The sequence below is a fragment of the Corvus kubaryi genome, unplaced genomic scaffold (assembly GCF_017639235.1).
Source record: "Corvus kubaryi isolate FWS band 111438036 unplaced genomic scaffold, C.kubaryi_AGA036_p1.0 36738, whole genome shotgun sequence".
In the NCBI taxonomy this organism is placed as follows: domain Eukaryota; kingdom Metazoa; phylum Chordata; class Aves; order Passeriformes; family Corvidae; genus Corvus; species Corvus kubaryi.
In genome coordinates this window covers 6324-19727 of record NW_024580935.1, presented here as the reverse complement: position 1 = coordinate 19727, position 13404 = coordinate 6324, and the positions used below count along the sequence as shown (strand labels likewise).

At 64.4% G+C, this 13404-nt stretch overlaps 2 protein-coding genes across 5 annotated transcripts in view; one reads left to right on the top strand and one right to left on the bottom strand.

The window, feature by feature from the left end:
- The window catches only part of PAN2 (poly(A) specific ribonuclease subunit PAN2), a 12051-nt gene extending 1549 nt beyond the window's left edge, over positions 1-10502 (bottom strand). Inside the window, exons 1-22 of one of the 4 annotated variants that reach the window (XM_042020055.1) lie at positions 10402-10502; positions 9427-9703; positions 8449-8618; positions 8245-8365; positions 8081-8158; positions 7731-7998; positions 6607-6949; positions 6043-6139; positions 5433-5552; positions 5221-5340; positions 5003-5158; positions 4385-4584; positions 3878-4020; positions 3511-3617; positions 3107-3205; positions 2616-2692; positions 1972-2113; positions 1652-1789; positions 992-1051; positions 823-913; positions 586-743; positions 346-489 (exon numbers count right to left, since the gene is read on the bottom strand). In XM_042020055.1, the coding sequence (XP_041875989.1) occupies positions 346-489; positions 586-743; positions 823-913; positions 992-1051; positions 1652-1789; positions 1972-2113; positions 2616-2692; positions 3107-3205; positions 3511-3617; positions 3878-4020; positions 4385-4584; positions 5003-5158; positions 5221-5340; positions 5433-5552; positions 6043-6139; positions 6607-6949; positions 7731-7998; positions 8081-8158; positions 8245-8365; positions 8449-8618; positions 9427-9690 (3096 nt within the window). In that variant the 5' untranslated portion in view covers positions 9691-9703; positions 10402-10502. The remainder of the gene's footprint in view (positions 1-345; positions 490-585; positions 744-822; positions 914-991; positions 1052-1651; positions 1790-1971; positions 2114-2615; positions 2693-3106; positions 3206-3510; positions 3618-3877; positions 4021-4384; positions 4585-5002; positions 5159-5220; positions 5341-5432; positions 5553-6042; positions 6140-6606; positions 6950-7730; positions 7999-8080; positions 8159-8244; positions 8366-8448; positions 8619-9426; positions 9704-10401) is intronic. The other 3 variants (XM_042020056.1, XM_042020057.1, XM_042020058.1) reach the window with 3 other exon arrangements.
- Positions 10503-11939: 1437 nt separating this feature from the next.
- Positions 11940-13404, top strand: part of IL23A (interleukin 23 subunit alpha) — a 3032-nt gene continuing 1567 nt past the window's right edge. Inside the window, exons 1-2 of the mRNA XM_042020059.1 lie at positions 11940-12588; positions 12752-12850. Of these exons, the coding sequence (XP_041875993.1) occupies positions 12412-12588; positions 12752-12850 (276 nt within the window). The 5' untranslated portion in view covers positions 11940-12411. The remainder of the gene's footprint in view (positions 12589-12751; positions 12851-13404) is intronic.

Sequence of the window (13404 nt, the reverse complement as noted above, 5' to 3'; positions counted from 1 at the left end):
AGGACACAGGAGTCCCTGGGGAGCACCCAGGTGTCCAGGTGAGGTCACCAAAGGGGACACAGGAGTCCCTCGGGAGCACCCAGGTGTCCACAGGGTGCACCCAGCTGTCCATGGGGAGCACCCTGGTGTCCAGGTGAGGTCACCATGGAGAACACAGGAGTCCAGGTAAGGTCACCAGGTGTCCATAGGGTGCACCCAGCTGTCCATGGGGAACACCCAGGTGTTCAGGTAAAGTCACCATGGAGAACACAGGTGCCCAGGTGAGGCAACCATCACCAGCAGAGCAGGTCCACGTCCTCCCTGGGGGCCTGGGGAGCTGTGTGAGGCCAAGTGGGCACCCCATACCTGCTCCTGGGTGGAGATGTAGTCATCGATGAAGGGCACGCCCTCGTTGGGGCCCTGCCCACGCACGCAGGTGATCCGGGCCACCGACATCTGGCTGGGCTTGATGGTGGACTTGGTGCCATCACTGCGCAGCTCGGCCTCTTCCTGCCAGCAGGGACGGGACACGTGGTGACCAACAACCCCGGAGGGGCTGTCCCCACGCCCTGTCCCCCCCATCCCCTGCCCCAGGGCCCCCCTCACCTCGTTCAGCGTGACGAACTCCGCGTCCAGCCCCACCAGGTCTCCTGCCTGGGGCATCTCGCTCAGCATGAGGGGGATGAAGGTGGCGTGGCACTTGCGCTGCTTCCGGGCCAGCGAGGCCTCGGCTAGCAGGACGCTGGCCTCGATGGGGTTCTTGACTGTGCAGGGAAAGGGGAAGGAGCTCAGCGGTGCCCCGGCGGCGCCGGCCCCGCTGCCACTTCCACGCCAGGCACTCACTGACGAGGTTGTACTTGGCGTTGAGGTTCCTCCGGGCGTAGTAGAGGATGGCTGGCACCTTCCAGCTCATGTCAAACTGCACAGCCTCGCACTGCAGGGGAGGGGGGGACGGTCAGGGGCAAACCTGGGTGGCTCCACGGGGAGGCCACGGTGTCGCCTCGGCGCTCACCTTGTCCACGGGCTCGATGAGGAAGTCGTTGAAGAGGTACCACTGCTGGTGTGTGACCCCCTGGGGGAAAAGACACAGCCTTAGGGGCCCCCCCAGGCCAGAGCAGTGACTCCTCTGCCCGGTTACCAGCGAAAGGAGGGTGTGACGATGCCATGTGGGAACCCCCGCCCTTCCTGGGACACCGTGGGGAAATCCCTGCTGCCCTGGGTGGTGACAGAGGACGTGAAAGGATTGGGCTGGACGGGCTCCGGGCTCTGCCCAGCTCCCGACCAAAACTCCAGGGAGATGCAAGAGATAAGAGCCAGGGATGGAGCCTTGACACACTCTGGGAATTCCTGGCTTGGGCATCTCCAGCAGACAACAGGACTGCCCAGACCAGCCCTTTCCTCGGGAAGGGAGATGACGTCCCTGCCCTTACCTGGAAGTACAAGGACAAGCTGGCACCGTGCCCGTGGCCAGGAGGAACCAGCCTGAGTGGGTGTGGGAAGAGGGTTTCTTCAGCCCTTCCCTCCCCGTGAGGGGCCCCAGCAGCTCTCGGCTGTTCGGGACTGCCTGGCACATTCAGCCAAACACTCAAGACTCCACCGAGAGACCTGGCAATGATGGATCCCCCCCTCGGGAAGGCTCCTGGGAGCTGGTGGGGGTCCTGCAGGGTCTCACCTCCTTCCGCTGGTGGTAGGTCTCTCCCACCTTGATGTGCCCCACCAGGCTGCCCCCGGTGCGGGAATCCAGGATGTGGACAACGGTGGCCATCAGGTCGTAGATGTACACGGACTCGGGGTCGTCCGTCGGGCTCAGCTGTGGGAGGAACCGGGAATATCTGAACCCCCAAACCACCAGCCCCGACATTTCCACACCCCCCCTGAGTGATCTCCAAGAGATCCTCGTCACCTCTCAGCGGACAGTGGTTCTGAGGCAGCTCTGCTCCCACAGCCCCACGTGCTCCTCTCACTTCACCCACGGTGATTCTGTCCCTTTACCTCATCGGTCTCGCTCCAGTTGCTCACGTCGAGCTCTTTGCTCTTGGTCAACCTCATCTTGATGGCGTGAGGGATCCAAATGTTCTTCAGTTCCTCCACGGAAGGATACAAATGCCCCGTGTCAGGGTTCCCCAGATCCTTCCTGCACCCAGGGGAAACGTGGAAAGCTGAGTTGGAGGGAAATGTCACCCAGGCCAGGACTCCTCAGCTCATTCCTAAAATTTCTGTGGGAAGCTGGAGCTGCCTGCAGCAGCACCCTGGGAGAGGTGCTCAGCCAACGTGGTTTGAGGGCTTTTGTCAGGCAGAAAAGGGGCACGAGGTGGGTGACCAAGGGGACGTGGTGCAGCCTCAGACAGGCAGGGTATCAAATGAACGTAATTAGCTGAGAAATGACCCAGAGAATCACCCAGGAGGTGTCACTACTCAGAGCCAGCACCCCAGGAACAGAATCCCAGAATCCTTGAGGTTGGAAAAGCTTTCCAAGAACACCAAGGCCAAGCTCTGGCCAATCCCCACCTTGTCACCCAGCCCAGAGTGCCACGTCCAGTCATTCCTTGGACACCTCCAGGGATGCTGACTCCACCACCTCCCTGGCCAGGTCCAAACCCTTTCCATGAAGAAATTCCTCCTGAAGGGTCACCTACCACTCTCCAAGAGAGATCTCCTTTCCCTTGGTGATGTCAAAGCCTCCTCTCTTCATCATGGCTTTCTGAAAGGAATACTGGCAACGAAACACAGGCAAGCGTCAGCACACGGTGACAGGCCAGCTCTGGGGACACGTGGGTGACAGCCAGGCCAGGAGCAGGGAAAACACAGGGATATTAAAGTTGGTGACGGGGAAAAAGCAAGGGAAACCCAAGGTCCCGCATTGCCGTGGTCCCGGGGGGCTGGGGGAGAGACAGAGTGACTCCTGCGGTCCCTTTAGCTCTGCCACGCCACGAGATCTCGTCTTTTCCAACTCCAAAGGCACGGCCCATGCCACGGGCATGAGCAGATGGCACCGGGTCCTCTGCCAGCACGGCTCAGGTGGAGGGAGAGAGGCCAGAGACAGCGAGAGCAGAGTGAAAACCTCGGCGGGGCCGGGCACCGCAACCCCCGCGTGCCGGGAGAACCGGCCCCGGAGTGTCTCCCCCACCTCAGCCTGTGTCTTCCAGAAATCTGCCTCCTTGGAGCTGTTCACCTCACAGTTAATGACCAGCACGTCCGGCAGGCAGCGGATGTTCCGGGTCTGCACCTGCGGGGAGAGGGGGATGTGGAAATGGGAGCCCTGCGGAGGCTCCGAGCGGGATTTGGGACATCCTCCCCTCCCCGGTGGCACTTCCAGCACAACAGCTCCCAGGGGGGGTTTCTCCCTGCTGAATCCTTGTCCCTGTGAGAGGAATTCACAGAGCCCAGGAAATACCCCAGGGCTGCCAGCCGGGCCAGGAACCGAATCTCTGGCATCCACTCAGGAGGTTCCCCGGTGACTAATGGAGAAACTGCCCCCCTCACGCCCCTGGCCCGCAGCCCCTCGTGCCTGTCCCCCCCTCCCAGGCTCACCGTGGGCTGGTATTTCTCACAGTTCTCACACCACGCTTGCGTGTTCTGCTCCAAGCAGATGCTGCGCTTCAAAATTTGGGCAAACTCGTAATCCTTGGCTGGTTTTTCTGCAGGGAGAAAGGAGAATAACGTCACCTCCCCGACACACAAACCTTGACCAGCTGAGCTCAGCCAAACCTCTGGGGTTTTCCTCGCAACCACCAGCCAGAAGGTCAAGCCCCAAATGTGTCTTTCCGTAGCCAAAAGCTCGGCTGGTTGGAAACCCACGCCTGGAGCTGAGGCAGCTCCTGGCTGCAGGTGTGTTCCAGCTGGGAAAATCATGGATAACAAACCCCACCCAGCTGAGGGTGCTGGGCCCTGCCCTTACCGGTGCTGTCGGGGTAGGAGAGGGTGAAGAGCAGCGTGGAGGACACACGGACGGTCTCCTTCCCGCAGCGGCACATGCTGCAGTTCTCCATCTCACAGCTGAACAGCTGCCCAATGACAGAGTCCCCCGAGGAGCCAAAGCTGCTGCAAAACCAGCACTGGGATCAGCAGAATCCCACAGATCCCTAAGCTGGGGACCCACAGCTCAGGCCTGCTCCCAGATTCCAGCAGATTTTGGGGAATCAGCCATCTGAGCAGTCCCCAGAGCCCCTCTGGAAGCTCAGCTGGTGTCCCCTGTAAAGCCTTGACCCTCCAAAAAAGGTTTTAAGGGGGTGGAGGCTCAGCACAGGGTTCAAACATGGGGGAAGCTGCAGCTCCGGGTGTTCCCATGGATCCCTCAGGGCATGAGAGGCAAGGAAGCTTCCCGAGGGATGGGTGGGGTCTCTGGGAAGCAGCCCCTCTCCCCAGCTGGGTCATTCCCAGTCCTGTCCCCACACCAGGGCCTCACCTGCTGCCAGCCCCCCGGTAGGCCTGGGGTCCCTCCTGCTCCTGCGTTTCCTGGTGCAGCTGAGTGAGGATGAAACGGTTCCAGCTCTGAATGAGCCTCCCCAGGTTCACCTTCCCCGTGGCTTCGTCCGAGTCCGCCAGGATCAGCCCCAGCGCCGAAGCCTCCGGGATCGTGCGGAAAGCCCGCAAGAAGTTGCTTCCCTGGGGATGGGGCAAGAGCAACACTGAGGTCAAGTGACTGGAATTTCCATGCTGAGTGCCCAGCACCACTCCTGTTCCGCTGCTGCCATCCCCGTGACCCTCCCCTGCACCCAGGGGAATCGTGGAGGGAGACGTCGCCCAGGCCAGGACTCCTCAGCTCGTTCCTAAAATTTCTGTGGAAAGCTGGAGCTGCCTGCAGCAGCACCCTGGGAGAGGTGCTCAGCCAACGTGGTTTGGGGGCTTTTGTCAGGCAGAAAAGGGGCACGAGGCTGGGGGGCTCCGAAAGGGGGCACGAGGTGGGTGACCCAAGGGGACGTGGTGCAGCCTCAGACAGGCAGGGTATCAAATGAACGTAATTAGCTGAGAAATGACCCAGAGAATCACCCAGGAGGTGTGGGCAGCCCAGGCCAGCACGGACCTGGCAGGGGTCTCCTCGGGACAGGTCCAGCATGTGGAAGAGCAAGCCCAGCTCGCAGCCCAGGCAGAATTCCTTCTGGCACAGGTGGTTCTGGACCAGGCAGCGGACTGGCTCCAGGAAATACAGCACCTGGCAGAGACCCAGGAAATACAGCACCTGGCAGCAGTCAGGGGGGTTCTGGGGGGGCCATGGGGGTCTGGGAGCGGGGCAGCTCCCACCTGGATCATGCAGTTGCAGTAGGCGTTGGGAATGTGGGGCTCCAGCCCTGCGAACAGCGTCTTGTTGTAATGCTTGAAGTCAAAATCCTCCAGCCCCAGCTTGGAGTATTTGATGGTGACCTGAGCAGAGACGTGACAGGTTAAACAAACACCTCCCCACGCCACGGGACCCCCGGTGCTCCCCACGCAGAGCAGCCCCCCGAGGCCACCACCTTCCTGTACTTCTTGGCCACCCTGTAGAGGTGTGGCTCCTCCTCACGCCCAATCGGGGACTCGGGGACTTGGCTGAAGTTGTCAAACTCATTGTCCATCTCCTTTAACCGATAAGGAATCTGCGAGCAGGGAGAGAGGAGGGATGAGCAGCTGAACCCTGAGGCGGGGAGAAGCCGCACATAGTGAAACGAGTGACTCCCGGGCTTTCCTGCCTCCTTGAATGAGCAAAGGGATCCACCAGAAGGGAGAGGGGCCCTCCCTGGAGCTGCACGAGGCCTCCACACCTTCCTGCTCACAGGGATTTGTCACTGTGGGAAACCACAGGGCAGTGTTTTCCCAAGGGTGAGGGACGTGCCATGAACTTCCCAGCCGGACAGCTCAGACCTTCCCTGCCCAGAGCCACGGAGGGATGGAAGTGGGAAAACTCCGTCCTTTTCCCTGCTCAAGAGAAGCTGCCACCTCCAAACTACACCTGCAACATCCTGTGGGAATTCCACCTTTTGTCCCAGTCCCTGAAAACCTCGGGGATCGCTCAGCACGCAGAGAGCTCTGCCCCTTCCTGGGCTGCAGAGCTCCACCCTCCCAAAATCCCCTCCTGGGAGCGGGTACCTGGTTACGGAGCTTGGTCCTGGGGTTTGGGGCGTAGCCAATGAACCCCACTTTCTTCATGGTGCGCAGAATCTCGGGATCGACGGGGGGGGCTCGCCTGGAAACACCCCCCGAGTCAGAGCAGCATCTCTCACCCACCCAAGGACCCACCGGGTGTGCTCAGGGACCCACCCTGAGGGTGGTCCTGAGGGTTCCCCCCCCTCCTCAGCCCTTCCCCAGGTTCAATTTTGTCTTGGGTTGAGACAAGTTTAGGAGGGACAAGTTTGGTTTTCTATCCCAACAAGGGACGTGCCAGGGCAGCAGCGCTGAGCACGGGGGTGTTGAGGGGCAGGAAGAGGGAAAAGGAGATTCCACACAGGCAGAGCAGAGCCAGGATCCCACTGGGATCTCCCCACCAGCAAGAGGGAGGTGGGACCATGCCCCACATCCTCACACCTGCCCGGTCACTGCGGGCAACTCATCTGGCACCTCCCAGGGCAGGCGAGCAGGAAGGAGCAGGCTCTACCAGAGGCAGCTTTCCTGTGCTTTTCCCATGTTATTTTACCGGGAGAGGCCGGGAATTACCGCGGCGCCGGGGCGGAGTTGGCGGCGGGCCAGTCGGAGAGCAGCGCGTCGCTGGTCAGCGGCACCGGGATGAGCGACAGCGGCACCAGGTCCTGGTTCCAGTCCAGGTGTGGCAGCGTGTCCACCATGCAGGGCAGGGCGAAGTCGGTCTCCCGGGAATAAGCGTTGAAGGTCACCTCCGGGGAGTCGGCCCAGAGGTGGACGCAGCCCTCGGAGTCGCCGAAGGCCAGGGCCTGCTTGCTGGCCGACACGTCGAAGGTCATGATGAGCGGCCCCACGGTGTTCACGTGGAAGATGTCGGCGGGGTTGGCCAGCCCGGTGGGCTCACAGAACTGGCACTGGCCTGGAAGGAGGGAAAAGTGGGATAATGTGGCACTGGGAGTGTGTGTGGGAATCAGGATGTGGTGACACGCGGGCCTCACGCCACTGGAAGCGGCTGGGCTCGGACAACCACCATGGGATATCGTGAGCGGGAAGGGACCCACAAGGATCAAAGTCCAACTGCTGTCCTTGCATGAGACAACCCCAAAACCTCCCCATTCCCCAAATCCCAATAGCTGAGAGCATTGTCCAAACACTCCCTGACCTCCAGAATCATGGAATATCCTGAACGGGAAGGGACTCACAAGGATCATCAAGTCCAACTCCTGGCCCTGCACAGGACAACCCCGAAAGTTCCTCAAATCCCCAAATCCCAACACCTGAGAGCACTGAGGACTAGAGAGCATTGTCCGAGCGCTCCCTGGTCCCTGGAATCACGGAATATCCTGAGCTGGAAGGGACCCACAAGGATCAAAGTCCAACTCCTGTCCTTGCACAGACACTCCACAATCCCACCCAGTCCCTGGCAGCGCTGTCCAAACCCTTCTGGAGCTCTGGCAGCCTCAGGGCCGTGCCCAATCATTGGGGAGCCTGTTCAGTGCCCAACCACCCTCTGGGTGAGGAACCTTTTTTCCCAAAATCCAGCCTAAACCCCTTCTGGCACAGCTCCAGCCGTGTCCTGTCACTGTGAGGAAGTTGTGAGGTCTCCACTGCTCCAGCCTGAATCCCCCAGGATTCAACCCTGAACTTGGGGACACCAAGGGACCGTCCCCACACCGTGACGGAGCCAGAGCTGCCCGCACCTGTCTGCGAGATGATGGCCAGGCGGGAGGTGTAGGTGGGGATGAAGCGGAGGAAGAAGGGGTCGATGTGGACCTGCAGGGGGGTGGTCGCCCGCATCATGCGCAGGTCGTAGACCTTGAGGAAGCGGTCGCAGGCCAGGCCGTTCATGCGGCTGGAGAAGCCGCAGGTCACCAGCAGGTTCCCGTGCACGTCGAAGTCAGACAAGCTCCCGGAGTAGGCGTCGAACTCGTGCTCCACCACGAAGGTGCGCAGGTCACGCAGGGACACCTGTGATGGGACGTCCTGGAGTGCCCAGGAGCTCTGGGAAAAGCCCCCAGTTCCAGCATCTCCCTCCCGGCACGGGCGTTACCTTGCCCGAGGTGTGCCCGCAGAAGAAGAAGCGGTTGGATTGCCTCATGATGGTGATGCCGGGCACCTCCACGGTGTACTGGGAAGGAGGCGGGGAAGAGCGGGGATGAGCAGGGACGGATCCCAGAGCAAAGCTGCAGGGAGCAGCCCCCAGCCCGGCCGCACCTTCTGCGTCTCCTGGACGGTGTTGAGGTCGATCTCGAGGACGTGGTTCTGCAGCCCGGCCACGAGCAGGGTGTTGTTGTCCGTCAGCAGCAGGCTGTGCATGTCCTCGGATTCATCCATGCTGGGGACAGGTGGGACACCCTCAGGCTCCTGCCCGGCTCGGGGAGGGAGCAGGGAGGGGATGGAGGGGCCAGAACCACTCACAGGTAGTCGAAAATGATGAGGCCGCCGCGGGACATGTACTTGAGGTTGGTTTTGGTGAGGAACAGGACGCCGTTCTCCAGGCTCTGGATCTGGCGGATGTCGTCGCTGCTGTTCACCTGGAAAGAGGAGTAGCGCTCCAGCGTCGGCCCGAAGAAGGAGGTGGCGTGGCCCTAAAAGCACAGGGGACAGGGATGTCACAACTCCGTGTCCCAGTGGGTGTGACACGGCCCAGCGTGGCTTTGTCCTCTGCCAGTTCCCGGCTTTTCCAGGTTATGGGGGGGCATTCCCGGCCCTCCCGGGTGCCCCAAACCAGGGAAGGCAGCTCAGACCTTTCCCTGGATGCAGGCACCAGTAAAAAATCCCAACACAACCCCACAGCGGTGATAGGGGAAGCAGTGAGGGGTCTGTGCTCTGAGAGTTTATGTGGACAGATAAAGAGGGAAAGGTTTTAAATCGAAAGAGGGGACTTAGGTGGGATATTGGGATGAAATTCCTCCCTGGGAGGGCAGTGAGGTGTTGGAATGGATTTCCCAGAGAAGCTGTGGCTGCCCCATCCCTGCAAGTGTCCAAGGCCACCTTGCACAGGGCTTGGAGCAGCCTGGGACAGTGGGAGCAGGGGGTGGGATGGGACGAGCGTGTGTCGGCCTGGAGAAGGGAAGGCTCCAGGGAGACCTTGGGAGTCCCTTCCAGTGGCTGAAGGGGCTCCAGGAGAGCTGGAGAGGGACTTGGGACACGGGCAAGGAGCGATGGCACAAGGGGGAATGGCTTTAGAGCAGGCTTAGGCGGGATCTTGGGAAGAAATTCCTCCCTGTGAGGGTGGTGAGGCCCTGGAAGGATTCCCCAGAGGACACCCAAGGCCAGCTTGGATGGAGCAAGCGGGAGGCGGGTGCAACCAGCCGAGCTTCACTCTCCCTCCCAACCCCAGCCCATTCCGTGATATCCCATCGCATCCCGCTCCTGCAGGCATCCCACACGTACCCCGTGGTTCCCAACCCACAGCATCTCCTCGTGCAGGTCGAAGTGGGACACGGAGACGGGCACGCCGACCTCGGAGACGGCCGTGTGCAGCTCGCTGTACATGCCCTCCATCAGGGGCACCGACTCCGGCACCGCCATCCCCTCCAGGGACACTCCCTCGGGATCCAGCTCCACCAGGCTGGGGGTCAGGTGCGCATCCAGGACGGGGTCCAGCAGGGGAGGCGCGTACTCGGCCAGGGAGGGGTTGAGCCCTTCGAAATTCATGGTGAATCCCGGCCTTTGGGGTGGAAAAGGAACTGAAGCGGCCGCCTGGGAACACCCGGACTTCTTGGAATCGGTGACTTGCGGGGATGGGAATGGCAGCTGGAATCTCCGGGGTGGGGGGTGAAGTGCAAGGCTTGGGGACGTAAAGTCCCTTCCCTGGGGGGTGCTCAGAGCCCCGGCACGGCCGGGGGAAGGGGTCTGAGGTGGTCCCGGGGCACCGGGCAGCGTCTGGGGGAACTGGGAAGCAGCGCAAAGGTGCCAGGCAGCCTCCCGGGGATAGCGGGCAGTGGTCCCAGAGCACTGAGCAAGCTCCGGAGGAAGCGGGCAGTGGCCCAAGGCACCGGGCAATGGTCCCTGGGCACCGGGCAGTGGCCCAAGGCACCGGGCAATGGTCCCAGAGCACCGGGCAGACTCCGGGGAACCAGGCAGTGATCCCATGGCACCGGGCAGCCTCCCGAGGAGCCAAACCGGGCCGCCTGGGGAGCTCGGGGCCCCGCCCGGGCCCCGCCCCACCCCACCCCCGGGGCTCCGGGCCAGCTCCGCACCCGCCGCCTTTATCTCCGCGGGCCGACACCGAACGCGCCGGCGGGATCGGCGGTATCGGCGGCCGCAGTCCCGGGCATTTCCGGGCGGGACACGGGAGGCCCGGCCCGAGCGGCCGCTGTCACCGAGCCCGAGCCGCCACCCACAACCCGCCGCGCGCGCCGTTACCGAGCCGCCGCGGGCACAGCCGCGCCGGGGCCGCGCTCCCGGGCTCGTCCCGCTGCGTCGCCGCGGCCGGGCCGGGGCCGAGGCCGCTCCCGCCGTCGCTACGGCAACCGAGCCCCCTGCCCGGTAAACCGGGCCCGCCCCGGGCCGCCGACCAATGGCAGCGCCGAGCGCCGGCCGCCGACCAATCAGCGCCCGAGGGGGGCGGGACTAAGCGGCGCGGCGGAACGGGGCGGCGCACGGGCCAAAAAGGCTGAACTCGGCTGGTTCGCGGCGGGGGAGCCCCGGGGGAAGCCCCGGGACCCCCGGGCACCTCTGAGACCCCCGGGCGCTGCCGGTCCGTGCGGCGTCTGCGGCCTGTGGGCTTCCACGGGTGTCACGCAGCGTCCCCGGACACCCTACGAGATCTCACGGTGTCCCACGGGTGTCACAGAGCAGCCTGTGGCATCCCACAGTGCCCGCGGGTGTCGTTCAGCGTCCTCTGGCCCCCCGCGGGATCCCGAAGTGTCCCCAAATGTCCCACGCAGTCTCTTGGCGTTCCACAGCGTGCAGTGGGGTCCCGCAATGTCCCCTGGGGTCCCCCGGTGCCCCGGTCCCGCAATGTCCCCCCCGGTGCGTCCCCTGGCACCCCACGGGGTCCCAAAGTGTCCCCAGATGCCCCTCAGTGTCCCTTGCTCTCCTCAGGGTCCCTCAGTGTCCCGCAGTGTCCCACGGGGTCCCAAAGTGTCCCCAAATGCCCCACAGCGTCCCACTCAGCCTCCTGGTACCCCACGGTGTCCACTGGTGTCCCACAGGGTCCCACGATGTCCCACGGCACCCCACCGGGTTCCACCGCATCCCAAACGTCCCACAGTGTCCCTTGCACTCCCCTGGCACCCCACAATGTCCCCAAGTGTCCCACGGCGTCCCTCAGTGCCCCACGGTGCCCCACATTGTCCCACGGGGTCCCTCGGGGTCCCTCAGTGCCCCACGGTGCCCCACACCGTCCCACGGGGTCTCTCAGTGTCCCACGGTGCCCCAGAGGGTCCCTCAGTGTCCCACAGGGTCCCTCAGTGCCCCACGGGGTCCCTCAGTGCCCCACGATGCCCCACGGTGCCCCACACGGTTCCGTGGGGTCCCTCGGGGTCCCTCAGTACCCCACCGTGCCCCACGGAGTCCCACGGTGCCCCACAGTGCCCCACGGTGCCCCACACTGCCCCTCAGTGCCCCACGGTGCCCCACGGTGCCCCACACTGCCCCACACTGCCCCTCAGTGCCCCACGGTGCCCCACACTGTCCCTCAGTGCCCCTCAGTGCCCCACGGTGCCCCACGGGGTCCTCCAGCCCCACCCCGGGCTCCCCCAGTGCCCGACGAGATCCCAAAGTGTCCCAAATGCCCCGCAGCGTCCCCGCGTCCCAGAGCCAGGCGCAGACACGGCGCCGGTGCCCGCGGCGCGCCCGGTGCCCGGGGAAGGCCGGGGGCAGCCCCGGCGGGCGGAGCGGGAAGCGCCGGAGCCGCCCCGTCGGGGCCGCCGAGATTGCGGCGTCGCGGGCAGCACGTCCCGGTGCCGGGGAGCGGCCGGATGATGTCCCGGGGGACAGCGAGGGGACAGCGAGGGGACGCGCGGAGAACACCGGATTGCTCACAGGGGCACACCGGAGGGGACACGCGGGGGATCCACCGAGCTGACACCGCCGCGGGCTCCCCGGTGCGCTCGCCGGGGCAGCCCAGGTGCAGCGAGGGGGGGTCCCGGTGCCGGTGCCGGTCCCTCCCATCCCGCTGGGCGCGGAGCCGCCAGGAACTGCCCCGGGTTTTCCTGCCCGTCCCATCCCATCCCGTCCCGGTGCGGAGCGGGGCCGGGCGCGGCGAGGCGCAGCCCGGGGACCCCGGCCCAGTATCGGTTCTGCTTTCGAGGGGCGGCGGCGGCGGCGATGATTTCGCAGGGGCGGGAGCCACCTGCCCGGGATTCCCCACCTGCCGCCGCCCCATAAGAGCCCGGTGGCGGCCCCGGTGCAGGCACAGACCGACCTTCGATGGCTCCGCTCCGCCGCCTCCTCCTCTGCCTCTGCCTCGCTCTGCTGCTGCCGCCTCCCGCGGCACCGGCACCGACACCGGCACCGGGCCGCCGCCCCGACTGGGCCGCCTGCAGGATCCTCTCCCGGGAGCTGTCGCGGCTGCTGGCGACCGTCAAAGAGCCGCACTCGGCGCTGGTGAGCGCGGGGGGCTCGGCGGGGGGCACCGGGAAGAACCGGGGGCACCGGGAAGCACCGGGGAGGATTCGGGGAATGGCGGCGGGGGTTGGACCGAGGGTGCGGGGGTTCCCCGGGGGTGCCGGGACACGTGGGGACCCCCGCTGCCTCCCTGCTCCTCCAGGAGGGGATGCAGCTGATGGAGGAGGACCCCCAGAATTGGCCCCCTCGGATCCGCTGTAGCGATTCCTGTGACCCGCTCACGCTGGAGAGCAACAACACGGTACCGGCGGCTGCGGGAGGCGACCGGGGGGCGACCGGGGGAAAATACGGGGCTCAGGGGGGCCCAGGGGTGCTGGGAGGGTTCGCTTGGGCACCCCAGGTGTGCTCGGGGATCACGGAGATGCTGAGGGTGCCTGGGGGTCCCAGGGATGCTGAGGCATTTTCCTGGGGTTCCCAAGGATGTTTGGGGGTCCCAGGAATGCTCAAGGATGTACCTGGTGGTCCTCAGGGGTGTCTGGAGGTCCCAGGGGATGCTGAGGGTGCCTGGTGGTCCCAGGGATGTACCTGGGGGGGTCCCCGGGATGTCCGGGCTTCCAGAGAATGCTGAGGGATGCGCCTGGAGGTCCCAATGGGGTCCCAGGAGTGCTGTGGGATGTGCCTGGGGGTCCCAGATGCGTCCGGGGGGTCCAAGGGATGCTTTGGGGTTCCAGGGGTGCCCAGAGGGGTCCCAAGGATGTTGTGGAATGTGCCTGGAATTCCCAGGGATGCTGAGGATGCACCTGAGGGTCCCTGAGGCATCCCGGGGTTGTCTGGGGGTCCCGGAGGTGCTGGGGG